Source organism: Aedes albopictus, chromosome 3, assembly GCF_035046485.1.
Source record: "Aedes albopictus strain Foshan chromosome 3, AalbF5, whole genome shotgun sequence".
NCBI lineage: Eukaryota > Metazoa > Arthropoda > Insecta > Diptera > Culicidae > Aedes > Aedes albopictus.
The window spans coordinates 117,488,717-117,507,240 of NC_085138.1; the positions used below are offsets into that span (position 1 = coordinate 117,488,717).

Below are 18,524 nucleotides of genomic sequence, written 5' to 3' on the forward strand. Positions count from 1 at the left end.
AGTGAACAGGGCCGTACCAATCGTCCAATTTACACCAATTGGATTTCGCGAACAGATCCATACCAGCCGTTTCAATTTCATAGTGTGATTCAATTTAGTCGGAATAATTAAATAGTTCCGGAACGGATGACGAAATTGCATTACAAGATAATCTCTAGCGAGTGCTTTGGCATGATGGTGGTACATCGTAATTGAATCGGCTGTACCCGAAAGGGTTCATACAATATTAAGGGGTAACAGTTCAGATTAACTTCAACACCGTGTAACTAATTTGACGGTAGGAGTGAAGCTTTATCGGCATCATCGACGTCACCGACAGCATCGTGGCGCTACGCGAGAACATGGGTAGAGTTTCCAACGGTGAAGTTTTTTTTACTGCTAGTATGCTGTCATGTTGTACTAGCTTAATCGCATCATGAAAGTTAATTATTTTTTGATGAAATATTTCAATTTTGCCATGGCATATCGCAGATTGGTAGCAGAAAGCAAAGTTTAATGATGATAAAAATGGATGTATACTTTTAAGGATAAATGAAAATTTACGACGTAGAGGAGGTATCTAAATAAAATTTGCTGTTGTAGTGATACCTCTAATTTTTGTCAGATAATAAGCCTTTGACATTATGAAGCGAAGAAAAGCATTTTCAGTAATCATTCCTAATTATTATTGATTTAGATGTAAGTCGTTCCAAGCTGGCGTGTCTTTTCGCGGGGAAAGCTTATAGTGCTTTATAGCTGGGGTTGTTAATAAATGATAAGTAGGTTGACGATTTCCAGCCGAGGCAGAAAAGGATTTATTCAGATCTTAAATATTTAATTCGTTTAAACAGATTTCCGAATTAATTCCCCATTATCTTTTTTCTAACAGAATCAAATGACTCTCCTTCAATTTTGATTACGCACTACTTAAAACAGCAGGAGTTAAATTCTGGATCGTTCTTGGAAGCTTACTTACCTGTATAGGATCTCATTTCTGTTCGATCAACTAGTTGTAAAAGTTCATAGTATGGATAGAGCAAACCTAAAAAAAGATTTGTCGATTATTTTCTTTCTAATGCGATTCGTCGCATTATGGCCGTACAACTTCGATAGACATCTTCCTGTGTGGCTTCAACATGCCCGACTTTCTCTGGTGTTAAATGTGCTCTACTATCTGTTTTGGCAATTCATCTGTTTACACATTGCCATATTCCACATCATAACTGTGCTGAACAGCTTGGATAACTTCAACGACCTGTTCCTGGTGATGGTTAGCACTATTATCTACTGTTTGATGCTGCTGATAAATGCCAACTTTCGACTTTACTATCGGAAAAATCTCGTGTTGATTGAGATCCTCAAGCATCAATTCAAACAACGGTCAGCTGCCGGTTTAACGTACGTGAAATTTGAATCTTCGAGGCGCTATTTCAGCCGATTGTTCAAAATTTGGATCTCTACGTGTGTTCTCGGAACACTGCATTGGGCAATTTTCCCGATTCTTCAACGTGAAAAAGTTCTTCCGCTGCAGTGTTGGTATCCCATCGATGTCCATCGATCTCCACTGTACGAGTTGGCATTCCTGGGACAAGTGCTGGGTCAACTGCAGGTCGGGCTCGTCTATGGGATGACCGGAGCTCTGCTGATGATGTACATTTTTATCGTTTGCGGACAGTTCGATATACTTTGTTGCAGTTTGAGCAACGTTTACTACACAGCCATGATCAACAGTGGAGGAAATCGATTCAAGTTGTGTGCGATCCAGGCATTACTAGAAAATACTTTGCGAGATCCGAGTGAACATTTCGTCAAGGAAGTGTTTATGGAAGAACTATCCAAGGCACCAAGAACGACTGCCAAGAAGTTGGCTCCCGTATCGGAAAAGCATCAATATTTGGACTACCTCCAGGAAGAATTGGCAACGGCACTTGATGAGTGTGTTGATCATCACTGCATGTTGATAAACTTTTGCCGTCTGCTGGAAGAATGCTTTCATCCGTTTATTCTGCTGAAGCTGGGACAGATGTTGAGTTTACTTTGCTTGCTCTCTTACATGGCCACAGTTGTATGTATCCTTCATCAAACCAAATGCAATCATTACCTAGTTTCTTTCTTTTCTTTCACCTACAGAATAGTCTCAGTGTTATGAAGCTGACGAATATTGGAGAATACTTTGTGCTCACGATGGCAGAACTGTTCTCATTCTGCTATTTGGGTGAAACCTTGAGGAACCAGAGTGTCAAAATAAGCAATGCACTGCTGTCGTCCACCTGGTATAAATGTGGAGCACAGTTTCGTCAACGGGTTATGCTGATCCTGAAGGCGTCACAGAAGCCACTGAAGCTATCTGCTCTCAAGCTGTACCACTTGGATTTCGAAACATACCGATCGGTAGGGATATTCTGATTGCAGTTTTTAGTGTTGGTTGTTGGAATTTTATTAATCGGATTTGTATCTCTTTCAGGTTTTGACAGCAGCCTTCTCCTACTACACAATCCTCAAAAAACTACAAGGTGGAAGTCGACACGCGAATTGATTTATAAAAGGTGTTGCATCGAAAAACAGTTACGACCTTTTGGATTACTGATACTGATATAGGGTCTGGGACCATTTGGGCAGGAGGACCTATTTTGGGCACTTGATGCTATAACTTAGTCAATTTTTAACCAATCGACTTCAATTTTTGTACATGGCCAGATGCTGTGCGTATCTCACCGTGTCCCAAAAATCAGGACAATTGGTTAAATATTGTCTGAGTTATAGCAGCAAGTGCCCAAAATAAGTCCGCCTGCCCAAATGGTCCCAGACCCTAATAAAAACCTGATTCAGTTCTGCCACAGACGACAAAGAATTTGAAGTGACTATATAATTTGGAAGATGACAGCGCCTGGCAAGCAAATTGAAAATCATGAGTTCCATTCCGGCACGGTAAAGGCTGGGTATGCTGCGCAACTCACATCTCATTGTGATCCACTAGCCTCTGCCCAGCAACTCCTACCCCTACCTCCACTCGGTACCGGCCGGAAACTATGAGCAACCTTAGGGAAGATCGGGTAACCAACCCCGGTGGGAACTTTGGTCGTAGGCTGACGGAGAAGGAGGGGATTTGATTCGGCAAACCTGAGCGTCTGTTCTCCAGGAGGAGCGGCTCACAAAAGCGTCTGATCCCCATGTTAGAGGCGGCTGATCAACGTCCGAGTGCCAGGTAAGGACTCTAAGACTATGGTCACTATGGTCCTCCGGAAAGTAGGTGGTTGGTGTCAGGCCCTACGAGCCAGCTGTAAAAAACTATTGTAACGGAAAATCAGCAACATAATAATACGAACCAAGACCAACGGCAACGACTCCAGCGAACAAAAAGGACTTGCGAATGGGAACTCGGTACGTGGAACTGCCGATCTCTCAACTTCATTGGGAGCACCCACAAACTCGCCCATCTACTGAAGGTCCGCGGGTTCGGCATCGTAGCGCTGCAGGAGGTGTGTTGAACAGGATCCATGGTGCGAACGTTTAGAGGTAGTCATACCATCTACCAGAGCTGCGGCAACACACGCGAGCCGGGAACAGCTTTCATCGTGATGGGTGATATGCAAAGGCGCGTGATCGGTTGGTGGCCGATCGACGAAAGAATGTGCAGGTTGACGATCAAGGGCCGATTCTCCAACTTCAGCATAATAAATGTGCACAGCCCACACTCCGGAAGCACTGATGATGACAAGGACGCATTTTACGCGCAGCTCGAACGCGAGTACGATCGCTGCCCAAGCCACGACGTCAAGATCATCGTAGGACGTAGGAGATTTAAATGTTCAGGTAAGCCAGGAGGAGGAATTCAGACTGACGATTGGAATGTTCAGCGCCCACCAGCAGACGAACGAAAACGGACTACGACTCATTGATTTCGCCGCCTCCAAAAATATGGCTATGACACATTCTACCGTGACGTTACAACGTTTTGACGCATTCGTAGTCAGATTTTCCACTATAACTCATGAAAACGAGCGTAAACCTTAAAATATTTTTTCATATTCGGATTCCTTGTAAAATTTCTGATATATTTGACCTATTGAACATTTAGTTTTCATTAGAAAAACGTGTTCAAAATGCGTATTTGTAGCGTGACGTTACAACGCGCTAGAATCCGACCCTCTCTAACGCGCTACCAACATCTTAAAAAATCTGCTCGGATTTTTATGATATTCTGATTTTTTTTCCACCATTGAAATTTATTGGTTTGTTCTTCTATTCAATGGAATAAAACATTTAAATTTCGGATTTGTTTTTGGATAATTGACTTTTACATTTCGTGACGTTACAACGCCCGTTCAGTTTCAAACAGGGTTCTGCTCGCGTTGTAACGTTACGAAAATGCACATCATGTTAGAATCAGAATAATCAGCCAAACTTACCCGAATTTGTGAATATTTCATTTCATTATCTTCACTGCTTCAAGGGAGACTTTATTCTAATGAAAATCCGTTTTGTGATAAATGGCTCGGAGGGCCAAATTATTGCTATCAGTAGTATGAATACTCCTTCATAAAGGTTAATGACACCGGCACTCATCTTCACTTTGGTATCACCCATATTCTTCTAGTTTTGTTCCAAAGACTAGCGTGCTGAGATCCATTACTTTACACCGCCAGATATTTAAAATGTTCAGCATATAACTCATCATGCCGTCGAGATAAGAAACATTCTACCGTGACGTTAAAACGTTTCTACGCATTCGTAGTTAGATTTTTCACTATAATTCATAAAAACGACTGTAAACCTCAACATATTTTGTCATATTCAGATTCCTTGTAAAATTTCCGATATGTTTGACCTGTTTAACATAAAGTTTTCATTAGAAAAACTTGTTTAAAATGCGTATTTGTAACGTGACGTTACAACGCGCTAGAATTCGACCCCCTCTACCGCGCAACCAACATCTTGAAAAATTTGCTCGGATTTTTATTTTAAACTGAAAATTTCTCCCACCATTGAAGTTTATTGGTTTGTTCTTCAATGCAGTGAAATAAAACATATACATTTCGGATTCGTTTTTGGAGTTTTACATTTCGTGACGTTACAACGTCCGCTCAGTTTCAAACAGGGTTCTGCTCGCGTTGTAACGTCAAGAAAATGCGCATAATTTTAGAATCAGAATAATCAGCCAAAATTGCCCGAATTTGTGAATATATTATTGCATTATTTTCACTGCTCCAAGAGCAACTTTTTCTATTGAAAATTCATTTTGTGATAAATGGCTCGGAGCGCCAAGTTATTGCTATCAGCAGTATGAAAACTCCTTCATGAAGGTTAATGGTACCCATCTTTGGCCTAGTACAATATGGGTGGTACTAATTTTGTCCCAAAGACTAAACCGTTGATATTCATTACTTCGCACCGCCAGATATTTAGATTTTGCAGCATGCCGTCGAATTAAACATTTTTTCAATAATTTATGCAATGTCATTGATTCAATTAAAAACGCTTTAAGATGTGCGAGCAGTTATCGAACCAAAGCCATACCTGAGGATCTGCATACCACTAAGGGGTATCAATTTCTGTGATTCCAGAAACAAATAGACCTAATTCTGACAAAAAAAAACCATCCTATATATGTCAGAGTCATAATTACTTAGAGAGTTAGTGTCTTTGGCAAAGTTGTTTGATAAGTCAAAAACTTACAGCTGATTTACGTTTGGATGTGGGATTCTGACACACTGGGTGACGCTAATTAAATTTCTAAATTTCTCAAAAAGTTTTCAACAAATTTTGATTAATTGAGAAACTATTTTTTGGCAAATTTTTTGGGCACTGTATAGAAAGTTATAACATGTTGAATATATTTTGAATAAATATAAAGTGCATGATTTTCCAAAATTTAGACTACCCCAGTTAGACAGTTAGAAACTTGAACCAAACGGCTTTTAAACTGAAAATTCTTGACAAGATCAACAATTTTTCCAAAGACATCAACATTCTAAAAGTCCAAAGTCTAAGTAATTAGAGTCCTGAGATATATGGGTTTCAATTTCCTTGGTGTTACGTCTGTTTGTCGGTGATTCTTGTTATATCAAAAATAGATGTAACACTGACATAGTATCCATTCCATATATTTCAAGATCCTAACTATTTAGACAGTTGGTGTCTTTGACAAAATTGTTTGGCTGGTCAAGAACTTTCAATTGATGGGCCGTATGATTTCAAATCCTTCAACTAGGAGGCGCTAGAGGGCATACACATTTTTAGTTTTACTTATCTCAGGATCGTGAATAATTGGAAAGATGGTTGCTTCATTAAAGTTGTTTGGTAGATCAAGGACTTTCAGTTTAATAGCCGTATGGTATTAATTTCTGCCACACAGTGGTGGTAGTTGCAAATTTTTAAAAGCATGCTAATTTTATTAATTACCCAAAACACATCCAACAAGCCGTAACTTTTTATAAAATATATCAAAAATTCTCAAATTTTGACTGATAGTTCCTCATCTTGTTATCTGTAATTTCTACAAATTTGGACTTGATTGGTTAGCTCTACACAAATATGAAGCGCTTTAAGCAGAATCATATTTTTGATTGTTGTTCTATTAACTATTATATCTTAGGAGTAAATGAATCAAATAAAATTAAATTTTGATCTTTAAGTATTATATATTGATCTTTGATTACTATTTGAATACAATGTGTCCAAAGTGAAGAAAGTTGCAGCTTGTAGAATACTTTTCAAGAAATTCTAACCCCATTACTGCTTTTGCAAAATGGAAACTAACGTCTTCTAGTGGCAATATCTCGCATCACAGAAATTTTCGGTTTGAGTGGTATTTGATTACGATTAAAAAATTTTATAATATCACAGTACAATTACATCGTACATTTTGACCAAACACCATCTCTCCCGTCCTTCAAAAGTCTACATAGTTTATGAACGGGCAATGGTACGCAATTTATAAACGATATCTCGAAAAAGAGCTCATACACAACGAATACGAAACTGTTTTGAATATAGAACTCCGTTTGTCCAATTCAGAAGCCGTCCAAGCCAGATAGATTTGGTCTTTTCCACAGAACTTTTTTTTTCGTGACGTTACAACGCAAACTTCAACCAGGTGAAACTCAGGCTTCCGTGAACCGATTTTCTTTCTTTTAGTCTCATTTGAAAGATCTTTTCGAGGACAAAGAGCATACAAAATTTCATATTTGTAACGTTTTCCGTATTTGAATAAAATTAAAAAATGTTGATTTTTCGTGACGTTACAACGCAATAAAAACCCATACTATGATCAGCCATATTTCAAAGCTGTAAAGTCTTCCGATTAAAAATCTTTTTTTGCTAAAAAATCTACATACATTTATCTACAAATGATGGAATACTTTTGAAAAATCAGTGTGTTGGTGTTTAAAATACGACAGTTTAGATGAAAAGTGTGCCTAAATGACTTAAAATCACGATTTTAATGTTATTCTTAATCGTTCAATTTATATTTATTGTCATACTAATATCATGTCTAATACATTTTTGGATGGCAAAAGTGATTTAGAATGTGATAAAAATGTCAAATATGCCATAACTCAACTTTGAAAAATTGGTATTGATGATACGAGGCCCGTAGAATGTGTCCTATACGTAGCACCTTTTTCCAACACAGGCTCCCTTATCGTAACACCTGGAGATCACCACAGCAGACGGAATCTCAAATCGACCACGTTCTGAATGATGGACGGCACTTCCCCGACATTATAGACGTCAAGACCTATCGTGGCGCCAACATCGGCTCCGACCACTATCTGGTGATGGTCAAATTGCGCCCAAAATTCTCCGTCATCAACAATGTACGGTACCGGCGACCACCACGGTACAACCTAGAGCGACTGAAGCAATCGGATGTCGCCTCAGCATACGCGCAGAATCTCGAGGTCGCGTTGCCAGATGAGGGCGAGCTCGATGAGGCCCCTCTAGAGGACTGCTGGAGTACAGTGAAAGCAGCCATCAACGACGCAGCCGAGAGCACCATCCGGTACGTGGAACGGAATCGACGGAACAAATGGTTCGACGAAGAGTGCAGAACGGTTTTGGAAAAGAAGAACGCAGCAAGGGCGGTAATGCTACAGCAAGGGACTCGACAGAACGTGGAACGTTACAAACAGAAGCGGAAACAGCAGACCCGCCTATTTCGGGAGAAAAAGCGCCGCTTGGAAGAAGCGGAGTGTGAAGAAATGGAACTGCTGTGTCGTTCCCAAGAAACACCGAAGTTCTATCAGAAGCTCAACGCATCCCGCAACGGCTTCGTGCCGCGAGCCGAAATATGCAGGGATAAAGACGGAGGCCTTTTGACGAACGGACGTGAGGTGATCGAAAGGTGGAAGCAGCACTTCGATCAGCATCTGAATGGCGTAGAGAACGTAGGCACGGGAGACCATGACAACGGAGAAAACGACGACGCCAGTGCAGCGGAGGACGGAAATGAACCAACTCCCACGCTGAGGGAAGTTAAGGATGCCATTCACCAGCTCGAAACCAACAAAGCAGCTGGTTAGGATGCTATCGCAGCTGAACTCATCAAGATGGGCCCAGAAAAGTTGGACACCTGTCTGCATCGGTTGATAGTCAGGACCTGGGAAACCGAACAGCTATAGGAGGAGTGGAAGAAAGGGGTAATCTGTCCCATTCACAAGAAAGGCGACCATTTGGAATGTGAGAACTTCAGGGCGATCACTATTTTGAAGTGCTATCCCAGATCATCTTCCATCTTCTGTTACCGAAAACGAATGAGTTCGTGTGAAGTTATCAAGCCGGCTTCATCGACGGCCGGTCGACAACGGATCAGATCTTCACCGTACGGCAAATCCTCCAGAAACGCCGTGAATACCAGGTCCCAACGCATCACCTGTTCATCGACTTCAAGGCGGCATACGACAGTATTGACTACGCAGAGCTATGGAGAATTTTAGATGAAAACGGCTTTGCTGGGAAGCTGACTAGACTGATTAAAACAAGGATGGACGGTGTGCAAAACTGCGTAAGGGTTTCGAGTGAACTATCCAGTTCATTCGAATCTCGCCGAGGACTGCAACAAGGTGATGGACTCTTCAACATCGTTCTGGAAGGTGTGATGCGACGATCCGGGCTCAATAGCCGGGAAACGATTTTCAAAAAATCCGATCAATTTGTGTGCTTTGCGGACGACATGGACATTGTTGCCAGCACATTTGGAACGGTGGCAGAGCTGTACACCCGCTTGAAACGCGAAGCAGTAAAGATCGGACTGTTGGTGAATGCCTCTAAAACAAAGTATATGCTGGTAGGCGGAACCGAACACGAACGGATCCGTCTGGGTAGTAATGTTACGATAGACGGGGATACTTTCGAGGTAGATGAGGAAATCGTCTACCTCGGATCCTTACTGACAGCTGACAACAACGTGAGCCGTGAAATTCGGAGGCGCATCATCAGCGGAAGTCGTTCCTACTACGGGCTCCAGAAGAAACTGCGTTCGAAAAAGATTCACCCACGCACCAAATGCACCATGTACTAAAGGCTTATAAGACCGGTGGTCCTCTACGGACACGACCATGCTCGAGGAGGACCTGCAAGCACTCGGGGTTTTCGAGCGACGCGTGCTAAAGACGATCTTCGGCGGTGTGCAGGAGAACGGTGTGTGGCGCAGAAGGATGAACCACGAGCTCGCTGCACTTTACGACCCAGCATCCAGAAGGTGGCCAAAGCCGGAAGGATACGGTGGGCAGGGCACGTTGCAAGAATGCCGGACAACAACCGTGCAAAGCTGGTGTTTGCAACTGATCCGGTTGGCACAAGAAGGCGTGGAGCGCAGAGAGCACGATGGGCGGACCAGGTGGAGCATGACCCGGCGAGCGTTTGGCGCATCCGAGTATGGAGAGCGGCAGCCACAAACCGAGTATTGTGGCGTACTATTGTTGAATATGTCTTGTCTTAAATGTGATGTTGAACAAATAAATGTATGTCAAATTGCGTCAAAAGGCGTCCGAGTATACAACCGTGGTATACACTTTAAATAAAAACAAAATAAAAAAGGGGTCTCCAGTTAGCCTAGTGGTTAAGGCTAATGGCTAGTTTTTGTTGGAATATTTTGGGCCAGCCTAATATATGTTGCGATGTTTATCATCATTGCCCTGCGCCGACCCTGCCTAATGTATGTATGCTTGTTATTGTTTGTATATACATTGTTAGTATAAATAAACCGACCGCCGCGACGTGCACACGCATCTTTGTGTTGCTCCCGTGTTTCTCCGCCGTACGCGAACCGAAAGTTCCTCCCGGTCGATAGTCGGTTCCACTGGGCCGCTTTGTGGACCTCCGTGGACAGTGATTACCAACAGGTCATGGGCCCAGTGTGGCGGAAGAGCCAGTGAAAAAGTGCTCGGATAGTCGCGAAGTGCAAAATCATCCCGCGGATGATTCCTTCTGTGTGGTGCCGGTCGGTGGGAGAGCCAATTAATTAGGCTCGATTCGGCTTGAGTTCAATCAGCTGCTGTGTGTGGAAGAACAGTTGTGACCGGGACAGACTCAGTGAAAAAGTGGTCGGCAGAATAATTTCCCGTTTTGCAAGGGCGGCGCCCAGAACGACTTGGAAAGTGCCGGTGAGACTTTGTGGTGCACCATTTTATGTCCCGCAGCCGAGAAGAAAGAAGATAGTGCACGGTGTGTCTGGCAGAAGAAATTTATTACAAAAAAATGAGCATCGCCAATTTTTACGCTACGTGAAAGTTGACGCTACCAGCTTTCATTCAAGCCCAACATCGAAATATTTCATCGGGGGAACTTTTTCATACAAAAATTGGGTATGTTTGTTAAGTAGAAATAGGGATTAATTTGGAACCGTTAATTTTGTATGGGGAAAAACAGTATTCTGAAAAAGTTGTTCGGGATCCCTCGGTGGATTTTTTTGAGGGACCCTGCAAATGAAAGCTGAAAGCCTCTATTTTTGAATAGCGAAAAATTTGACGATGCCCATTTTTTTGTTATAAACTTTTCCCATGCACACGCCGTGAGTGCCATTTTGACCCGCGAATCGAACGAACTGTTGCCGTAGCCGTGGTGTTCGATTGTGTGACGGAGTCTGTGAGTACCGCCGTCGGGTACGTTCGCGTGTGTTGTTGGCTGTACCTTCGTGCATACAGTGTGCGCCAACAGAAAAGTGACAATTTCGAGATGGCTGATAAAGTTTTTATTTCCCGTTTGGATAATCGTAATTATCAAACGTGGAAGGTGAAAATCGAAATGCTGCTGATTAGTTATGATCTGTGGCATACGATTTCGGAGGTGAAACCAGAGCCGGTGACAACGGCATGGTCGAAGGAAGACCAAAAGGCAAAGGCCTTGATAGTGCTGAATATCGAGGACAATCAGTTAGCCTTAGTGAAGGACGCAAAATCGGCGATCGAAGTGTGGGAAAAGCTGAAGAAGTACCACGAAAAGGCTACGGTAACGTCGCGAGTGTCCCTGTTGAAAAGACTGTGTAGTTTCAACTACGAAGATGGAACAGATATGGAGAAACATCTGTTCCAGATCGAAGAGTTATTCGATCGGCTGTCGTGCGCGGGACAGAAACTCGAGAGTTCGCTGCAAGTGGCAATGGTGTACCGGAGTCTGCCGGAATCCTACAACGGACTGGTGACGGCCTTGGAGAGCCGTCCGGATGCCGACCAGTCGCTAGAGTTCGTGAAACAGCGGCTGATGGACGAGTACCACCGACGGATGGAGAAGCGGCAAAGTGTGTCCGAAGAGCGCCATGACCGGGCGCTGAATGTGCGAAGCAGGAGCAACGGAAGCAGAAAACCTAGACAGCGAGTCTGCTACAACTGCCGGAAACCGGGCCACTTCCGGAGAGAGTGCCCAATGCTTGGTGAAAGTGGAAGAAAGGATCCGGAAGTGAAGAAGGTGGCAGAGAAGAACACTGGAATTTGTTTCGGAGTCGGAGGTGATCGGAAACGGAACAGCTGGTATGTGGATAGTGGCTGCTCGAGCCACATGACCAATGACCGAGAGTTCTTCGTGAAGATCGACAACAGCGTGGAACAGGAAGTGAGGTTGGCGGACGGCTCCGTGATAAGGTCCGCCGGTGTTGGGGAAGGCTTCCTGGAGTGCGTCGATGGAGACGGAAGAATGAACCCCGTGAAAGTGAAGAATGTGCTGTATATCCCAGAATTGGACTGCGGACTGCTCTCGGTTCGGAAGCTGGCACAGAAAGGACTTAGTGTGAACTTTGTGGAGTCGAAGTGCCAGATTGTGAATGCTAGCGGGAAGATTGAAGCCGTCGCGGATCTTAGTGGAGAGCTGTATGCCCTGAAGATAGCTGGAGGAGCGGAGATCGGCAACCGCCGGAAGAATACAGCTGGGCGTCCCGTTGAGGAGGAGATTCCAGAAGAATTTTATGACTGTTATGACGAGGAACTCCGATACTAAGTGTTAGATACTTTGTGAACAAACTTTGTGACTATGTGACTGTGTAATACTTGACGAAGCAGAAGTGTTCGGTGCAGGAGGAGGAACTTTGTGTAGGCTGTGTTGTCCAATGTGAACTTTGTGAAGACTTTGTGAAAATGTGACTTTTGTGAACGGACTTTGTGATTGTGATGACCAACTTCGAGGAGGAGTGTTGGAATATTTTGGGCCAGCCTAATATATGTTGCGATGTTTATCATCATTGCCCTGCGCCGACCCTGCCTAATGTATGTATGCTTGTTATTGTTTGTATATACATTGTTGTAAAAAATAAACCGACCGCCGCGACGAGCAAACGTATCTTGCTTTGTGCTCCCGTGTTCTCCGCCGTTACGCGATCCGAAACATTCCATCGGTAGTTTGTTGTCGGTCCCCTGGGTAGCTTCGTGGACAGTGTTGGCCTCAGTGATCATAAAACCAACAGTTTTCACTTCGTACGTACTGTGCAAAAAGATAGAACAAGTAATGTTCAAGTAATGATTCCGCTTCAAAATTACTTGTGCAGTTCGCAGATGGCAAGTAAGGAAAAATGTGTAACACTCGTAACGCCTCCCGTGCGAATCAAATGGAGCTGTCACTTTTCCTTGCGGAAAAATAGTCCGCGCTATTATTCCGTAAGGAAAATTAACGTTTCTCCCCATACTGAAGCAGTTGTCAAAATTACTTGCGGAAAAAGGTGGAATTTTACTTGAGCGCTCTACTTGGCAACAAGAAACTAAGCTTAAAGATCGCCAATCCGTAGACGGCGGGTTCGATTCCCGTTCCAGTCGAGAACATTTTTCCGACTCTCTGGGCATAGTACTTGCCACACAATGTAGAACTTCATGCAATTCTTTATTACACCAATGAACCTAACCACAAAATGACTTACATTTCTCACGTCATTTTGACAGATGTAACATGAGCATGAAAAGGACAGTAACATGATCGATAAAGTGGAATATATTATCCGTCTTTTTCGTGCACGTATGTGGTCTGTCAAAATGACCTGAGAAGTGTCAAACTAGCTAGATTAGTTGGTGTAATGAAGAATGGCAGGCAAATAGAGACTTTCAATTTATAGCTGTTGAAGTGCTTCAATAACACTAAGTTGAAATGATGCAGGCCTAGATCCAGTCCGAACGTCGAACCATAAAAAAGATGAAGAAGAAAATAAAAAAAATCTTCGATTTTATAGACATTTCAAAAATTTTAATGTCCACTAAATCGAGGAATCTACATCAAACTATGGATTGATTTCTTCATGTTAGTCTAACGATGCCAAGTTAAAGAAGTTTCTTTCAACGCTAAATAAAAAATCATAAGCATCCAACAAGTTCCTTTTAAACAAGAAAGTCTTTAATAGCAAATACGTACAAAAATATTTATAACAAAACTGATACAACAAAAAAACTGACCGCTCTAAATGGTTTCCATCATTCTGTACCGTTTCGAGTTTTCTTTGGATCTTAAATCTCGCATCGAACGTGTTATGGTTCTTCTACATATGTTCATCGCGATCTCGCCCGAGACGTCCCCCCTTACTGGATTGCGGTGTGCGCACCAATCGGGAAGGTTTCTGGACTAGCACTCATCAGGATCTGCGGGGGCGAGTTTTGCGCGGTGGACTGGGGTGGGCGGAATCTAGGATCCCGGCTGAAATCTCTAATTGTTTTCAAAAAATCGAAAAAAAAAATCACTTGCTACATCCAAATTGCGCGGTCCGATGGAAGCTTTGCGTGTACTGAGAATTTGGATTCTTGTCTAAGTTCTACGTTCTTTTAGAGCGTTTTCGTATTGTATATTTTGAGTAATTTGGCTAACTAGGTTTGGATGAAAACTATGCGGAAGGGGTGAAAGGGTGAGATGAGATTTGTTAATTGGATTTTTTTTAATGTTTTGCTAATGTTTTGGTTAATTGGATGTTATTTTTTTTTGGGTCCGGGATGAGGTTTCTTGGACGGGATGAGCTTAGTTCGGTGGATGAACTAATGGACGGTGGGGATGTTGGGGTAGCTTAATCGATGGTCAGCTGTCTGAAGGTACCGTCCATACCGAACAGCTCATCGGCGGTCTTGGGGGCACCTGGTCTGAGGGATTCATTGGCCTTGCTGGCTTCCTGCTCCTTGAACCAGGCGGTGTATTCGCCCAACTTGGCGCGCCATTGCTCGTTCAGGTCCTTGATGGATCCAGCATCGCCACCGTACTCGGAGGGCAGCATGGCCTTGGGGACGTACTTGTACAGGTCCTCCATGCTGCTGTGGATGTGGATACGTTCGCGGATCTTCTCCTTCAGGAAGGGCTTGACGAAGTTGACGATGGTGTCGACGATCGGCGAAACGTTGATGACGTGGACTTCCTTCAGTTTAACTGGGTAGGCCTCCTGGACGCAGATGAGGAACTTCTTGACCAGTGTGGGAGTGAATTTGGCAAAGTGGGCTGGGCTGGCCACGCTGGCGTCCATGATGTAGACATCTCCGGCGACGCCGACGGATTCCTCGGCCAACCGGACGTCACCGATCATCAGCGTCAGCTTCATCGACTCGATGACGTTCGGGGTGGTGATGTCCTTGTCGGTACCGCGGAGCATTACCACACGGCAACCGGCTGGGGTCAGTCCTGGCAGTGGGGGCATGTGGCTGATGGGTACGGGAAGAATTGGATGAATTAGATGGAGAAGAAGTTTGGTGTCTATGGGGTACTCACATGACATTCAGAATCTCGGCCATTTCCGGACGGGAGACGTCCCGATCGGTGAACAGCTCCGGCACGGCGTTACGCATGGTGTAGTACATGTCCAGCTTCTGCTTGACGCGCTCCAGGCTGAACTTGCAACCGCGCAGGAAGGTACGCAGGCGGGCATCGTCCATGTCCTTGGGCAGATGGGGCTGCTTGCCGAGCCATTCGCGGATGATGCCGATGTCGCGCTCGATGTCGGCTGGGTTTGCTGGCTCGCGCAGCTCCTCCTTGATCTTGGCGCTCAGTTCACCAGATGGCTGGACGAGAGTCATCTGTTGGATCGGGAAAAAGTTAAGAAATTTGGTTAGCATTATAACGATAATCAAGGTCAATCTTTATGTCGAGCGTTAGTGAACAACATGAAACATGCAGAGGGGAAAGCATAATTGGATTAGCGTTGTGCACTACACTGCTGATGGCTGGGCCTACATCGTGTAATTCAATGAAACATTTCGTAATCGTTCCAAGCGCCAGCATGTTGATGTGATGAAGCAACTCTGCTAGCCAGCACAAGCTCGCTTCAAGTTTGCGGTTTGAATCGAATCGTCGTAAAGTGAGGGCAATTGGCGGCGATGGAGTGGTACAGGAGCGAGACGTAAAACAGCTGAGCAGATTTCAACAGCCCATTCTCTCGCAAGTCAAGTATAGTAGCAGCCCAAGTAACACAACTTGTTATATAAGAGTTTAAAATACAAGTTTCGAACTTATTCTATTGTTTTATTCTTGCATTATTTACGTCGTATGGGATACTTATATATTCAAAACAGCGCAAAAAATGGCGGCTTATAGAACATCTTACAGGTCATATAAGATGTATAGGAATACTCTTATAGTACTAATAATTGATTTCCATTCAGATGTCATGCAATAATAAAGTTATTTGAAAGCAAAAGATACTTGAAAAATACCTAAATAATACAACTATATTCATTGGTTGAAACTTAGCTGCATCTAAGTAATATGACTTGTAAAATACTATTATATAACATAAAACATGCATAGGTTCAAATCAGTAAATTAGATTGTGATACAACTTGCGAGAGCCTTGTTTACAACAAACTATTACTATAAATGTAATCTTATAATGACGATATTGCCACGCATTGACTGACAGAAAAAAAAAATTAACTCCAACAAGTTGGAAAACTTTTCTCAGGTGATAGGCAAAGACCATAAATGATATTTTCTAAAACAAATTATTGAAAATTTATGAATTGATTTATTTTCAGGAAGGGTAGTGTTATTTTGATTGCGAATCCGGATTTATGGTATAATATTTGATTTTACTCATTCAAAATTCATGCGCCACTAAATTGTATTGAAATATGCAGATTGAATCAATCATATGATGTCGTATTTTTTTTTTTTCTAAATGTTCATTTTTTTCAAATTGCGGTGAGAACAATATGGCAGCTTCTCCATTTGGCTTACAGTGCCGTTCAAAAAGGTTGCAATCTATATTTACATTTTTCAATATCTAAGCTTTTGGCTAACTACTGATTATTACTCAAGTAAAATTCGAATATTTTTAAACTTGAAAAGCTGGTTCCTTAATAATTTCGAACAAGTGAGATAAGCGTGAATTTTGTACCAATTTTTAAATTTGTGTATTAACATATTTGTTCGGCAGTGTAATCGTCATGACGTCTTTTGAATAAAAACAGCTAAGCTCTACAACTCAGGTGCTTCGGTTTGAAACAGAAACAGAAAAAGCATTTATAATACGTCAAAATAACATCGTTTCAACATACTCTCACTCTAGCTCTAATATTGTTCCCTAAACATTATAACTACTCCAAAATAACTTATTTATTACTGCACTTTTAGTGGGGCAATACCTGTCAAAATGACAAAAAAATTGCAAACAGTAAACAATTGCATTGCTGATCGTGCGTCGGAGGTTTGTGTTTTCCGTGGAATTATTTATATGTGGTCGATGATTTACCCGACCATTCAGTGTTCCGAGTAATCCGCGATAGCAGGGAGATTGATGACGTAGTGCATTCGGTGGTTTCGGTGAAATTCATGCCTGCTAGATATCGAGTTTAAGTGCCATAATTTATGTTGGACTAGCACCGACTGCTGGATTTTGATTCTTTTCCATAGGCCGGAATACAAGTTGCGTGGTCCTAATGGTATTCGACAAATCGGTTTTTAGATCAGTAGCCTGGACTTTCGGCCCTTTCCGATGTTGACCAGATTATTGTACGCTGACCCTATTTGGCACCACAAATAGGGAATTTGTATCCGGCAAACAATATGTGGGACTGGAAAATCGATGGCAGTCCAACCGCCCGAGCTGTGCTGATTGATTTTTTTTTTCGTAAATTCTACAAATATATTAAGTCAATTCCCTTGCACCACTAACGGTCCCCCATCAACCAGAGCCTCCCAGGAATGGTTGAAATAAACGCATACACTATTTGCATCTTGTTTCATTTTTAATCTTTAGTTGCCTTCTGTTGTTATGACGTGTTTGCTTTCATCACTGATTGGCTAACTGATGTTTCTGTTCTATAATAGTTCTACAATAAATATTTCATACGTAATCCAAACAATCACACTTTTTGTTGTTGTTTGTTTTCTGTGAACATAATTACAGCTGGATATTAACACAAGATGTTTTCTGAATCGCTTATAATGCACTTATAATACATCGTTGGAAATATTGATCTCCAAAGATGTTTTCTGTGTTGCTTGGGAGAAGTAGTTGTTATTGTGGAGAGCTCAACCTTAAGAGCCCCATCGCCACTGTGTGGACACAGTGCAAACACTTTCGCTTTTCAGGCAGCAGAACGGCCCTACCGTTATAGAAGATGACAAGCCCTTCGACCGATAATTCGCTCTTTTGCTTGTTTGTTACCATTTTTAGATTCGCTTTCTTGAGATTGATTGAAACGAATAAAGGCAACTAAGAAGGCGTTTCGAAGGACTTTTCTCCGTCAACACGTCACAATGGAAATAAATTTGTTTGCGATTTGTTGTTACGCCAAAAAGGAATTGAGATATCTGAGTCATAACTTTTCGACTCACGGTTCACTCCTAGTAGTATCCAAAACAAAACTTTACGTAGAAACTCAAGAACAATTCCAATCGAACGCTTTGCTAAATTGCTCTTGAGTGTTTGGACACTCAATAAAATAAAAATAAAAAAGAAAATGATTTTTTGTCAAGCAGTTGGGCATGCCAAAAAGAAACTTTCGGCGTTTGGCTGGTTCGTTTCTTATACAGTTTTCAAAATTTCAAAATCAGTACCTCCAAACTTAACTCTTTGAACAGCCCATTTTAATCGGAAAGATATCCTAAAAATATTTGAAACGACATAATCAGGAGTTCTGAACAATTTTTCAAAACAC

At 42.4% G+C, this 18,524-nt stretch overlaps 2 protein-coding genes across 3 annotated transcripts in view; one reads left to right on the plus strand and one right to left on the minus strand.

The window, feature by feature from the left end:
* Nucleotides 1-551: 551 nt before the first annotated feature.
* Nucleotides 552-2,515, plus strand: LOC109433328 (odorant receptor 83a). The gene is made up of 3 exons (XM_062857452.1): nt 552-2,041; nt 2,110-2,370; nt 2,444-2,515. The coding sequence occupies exons 1-3, from the start codon at nt 1,007-1,009 to the stop codon at nt 2,513-2,515; spliced, it is 1,368 nt and encodes a 455-aa protein (XP_062713436.1). The 5' UTR covers nt 552-1,006.
* An 11,251-nt stretch (nt 2,516-13,766) lies between these two features.
* The window catches only part of LOC109433376 (alpha-tocopherol transfer protein-like), a 41,113-nt gene continuing 36,355 nt past the window's right edge, over nt 13,767-18,524 (minus strand). For both annotated transcript variants that reach the window (XM_062860238.1, XM_019709808.3), the window contains 2 exons: nt 15,136-15,440; nt 13,767-15,068 (listed from right to left, as the gene is read on the minus strand). In XM_062860238.1, the coding sequence (XP_062716222.1) occupies nt 14,447-15,068; nt 15,136-15,440 (927 nt within the window). In that variant the 3' untranslated portion in view covers nt 13,767-14,446. The remainder of the gene's footprint in view (nt 15,069-15,135; nt 15,441-18,524) is intronic.

What these genes read in the sequence shown, in the direction of transcription:
- LOC109433328 (XM_062857452.1), top strand. Translation starts at nt 1,007, where the DNA reads ATGGATAGAGCAAACCTAAAAAAAGATTTGTCGATTATTTTCTTTCTA. An exon ending in TGCTCTCTTACATGGCCACA is followed by an intron (nt 2,042 to 2,109) that starts GTTGTATGTATC and finishes TTTCACCTACAG; the next exon opens with AATAGTCTCAGTGTTATGAA. An exon ending in ATTTCGAAACATACCGATCG is followed by an intron (nt 2,371 to 2,443) that starts GTAGGGATATTC and finishes TATCTCTTTCAG; the next exon opens with GTTTTGACAGCAGCCTTCTC.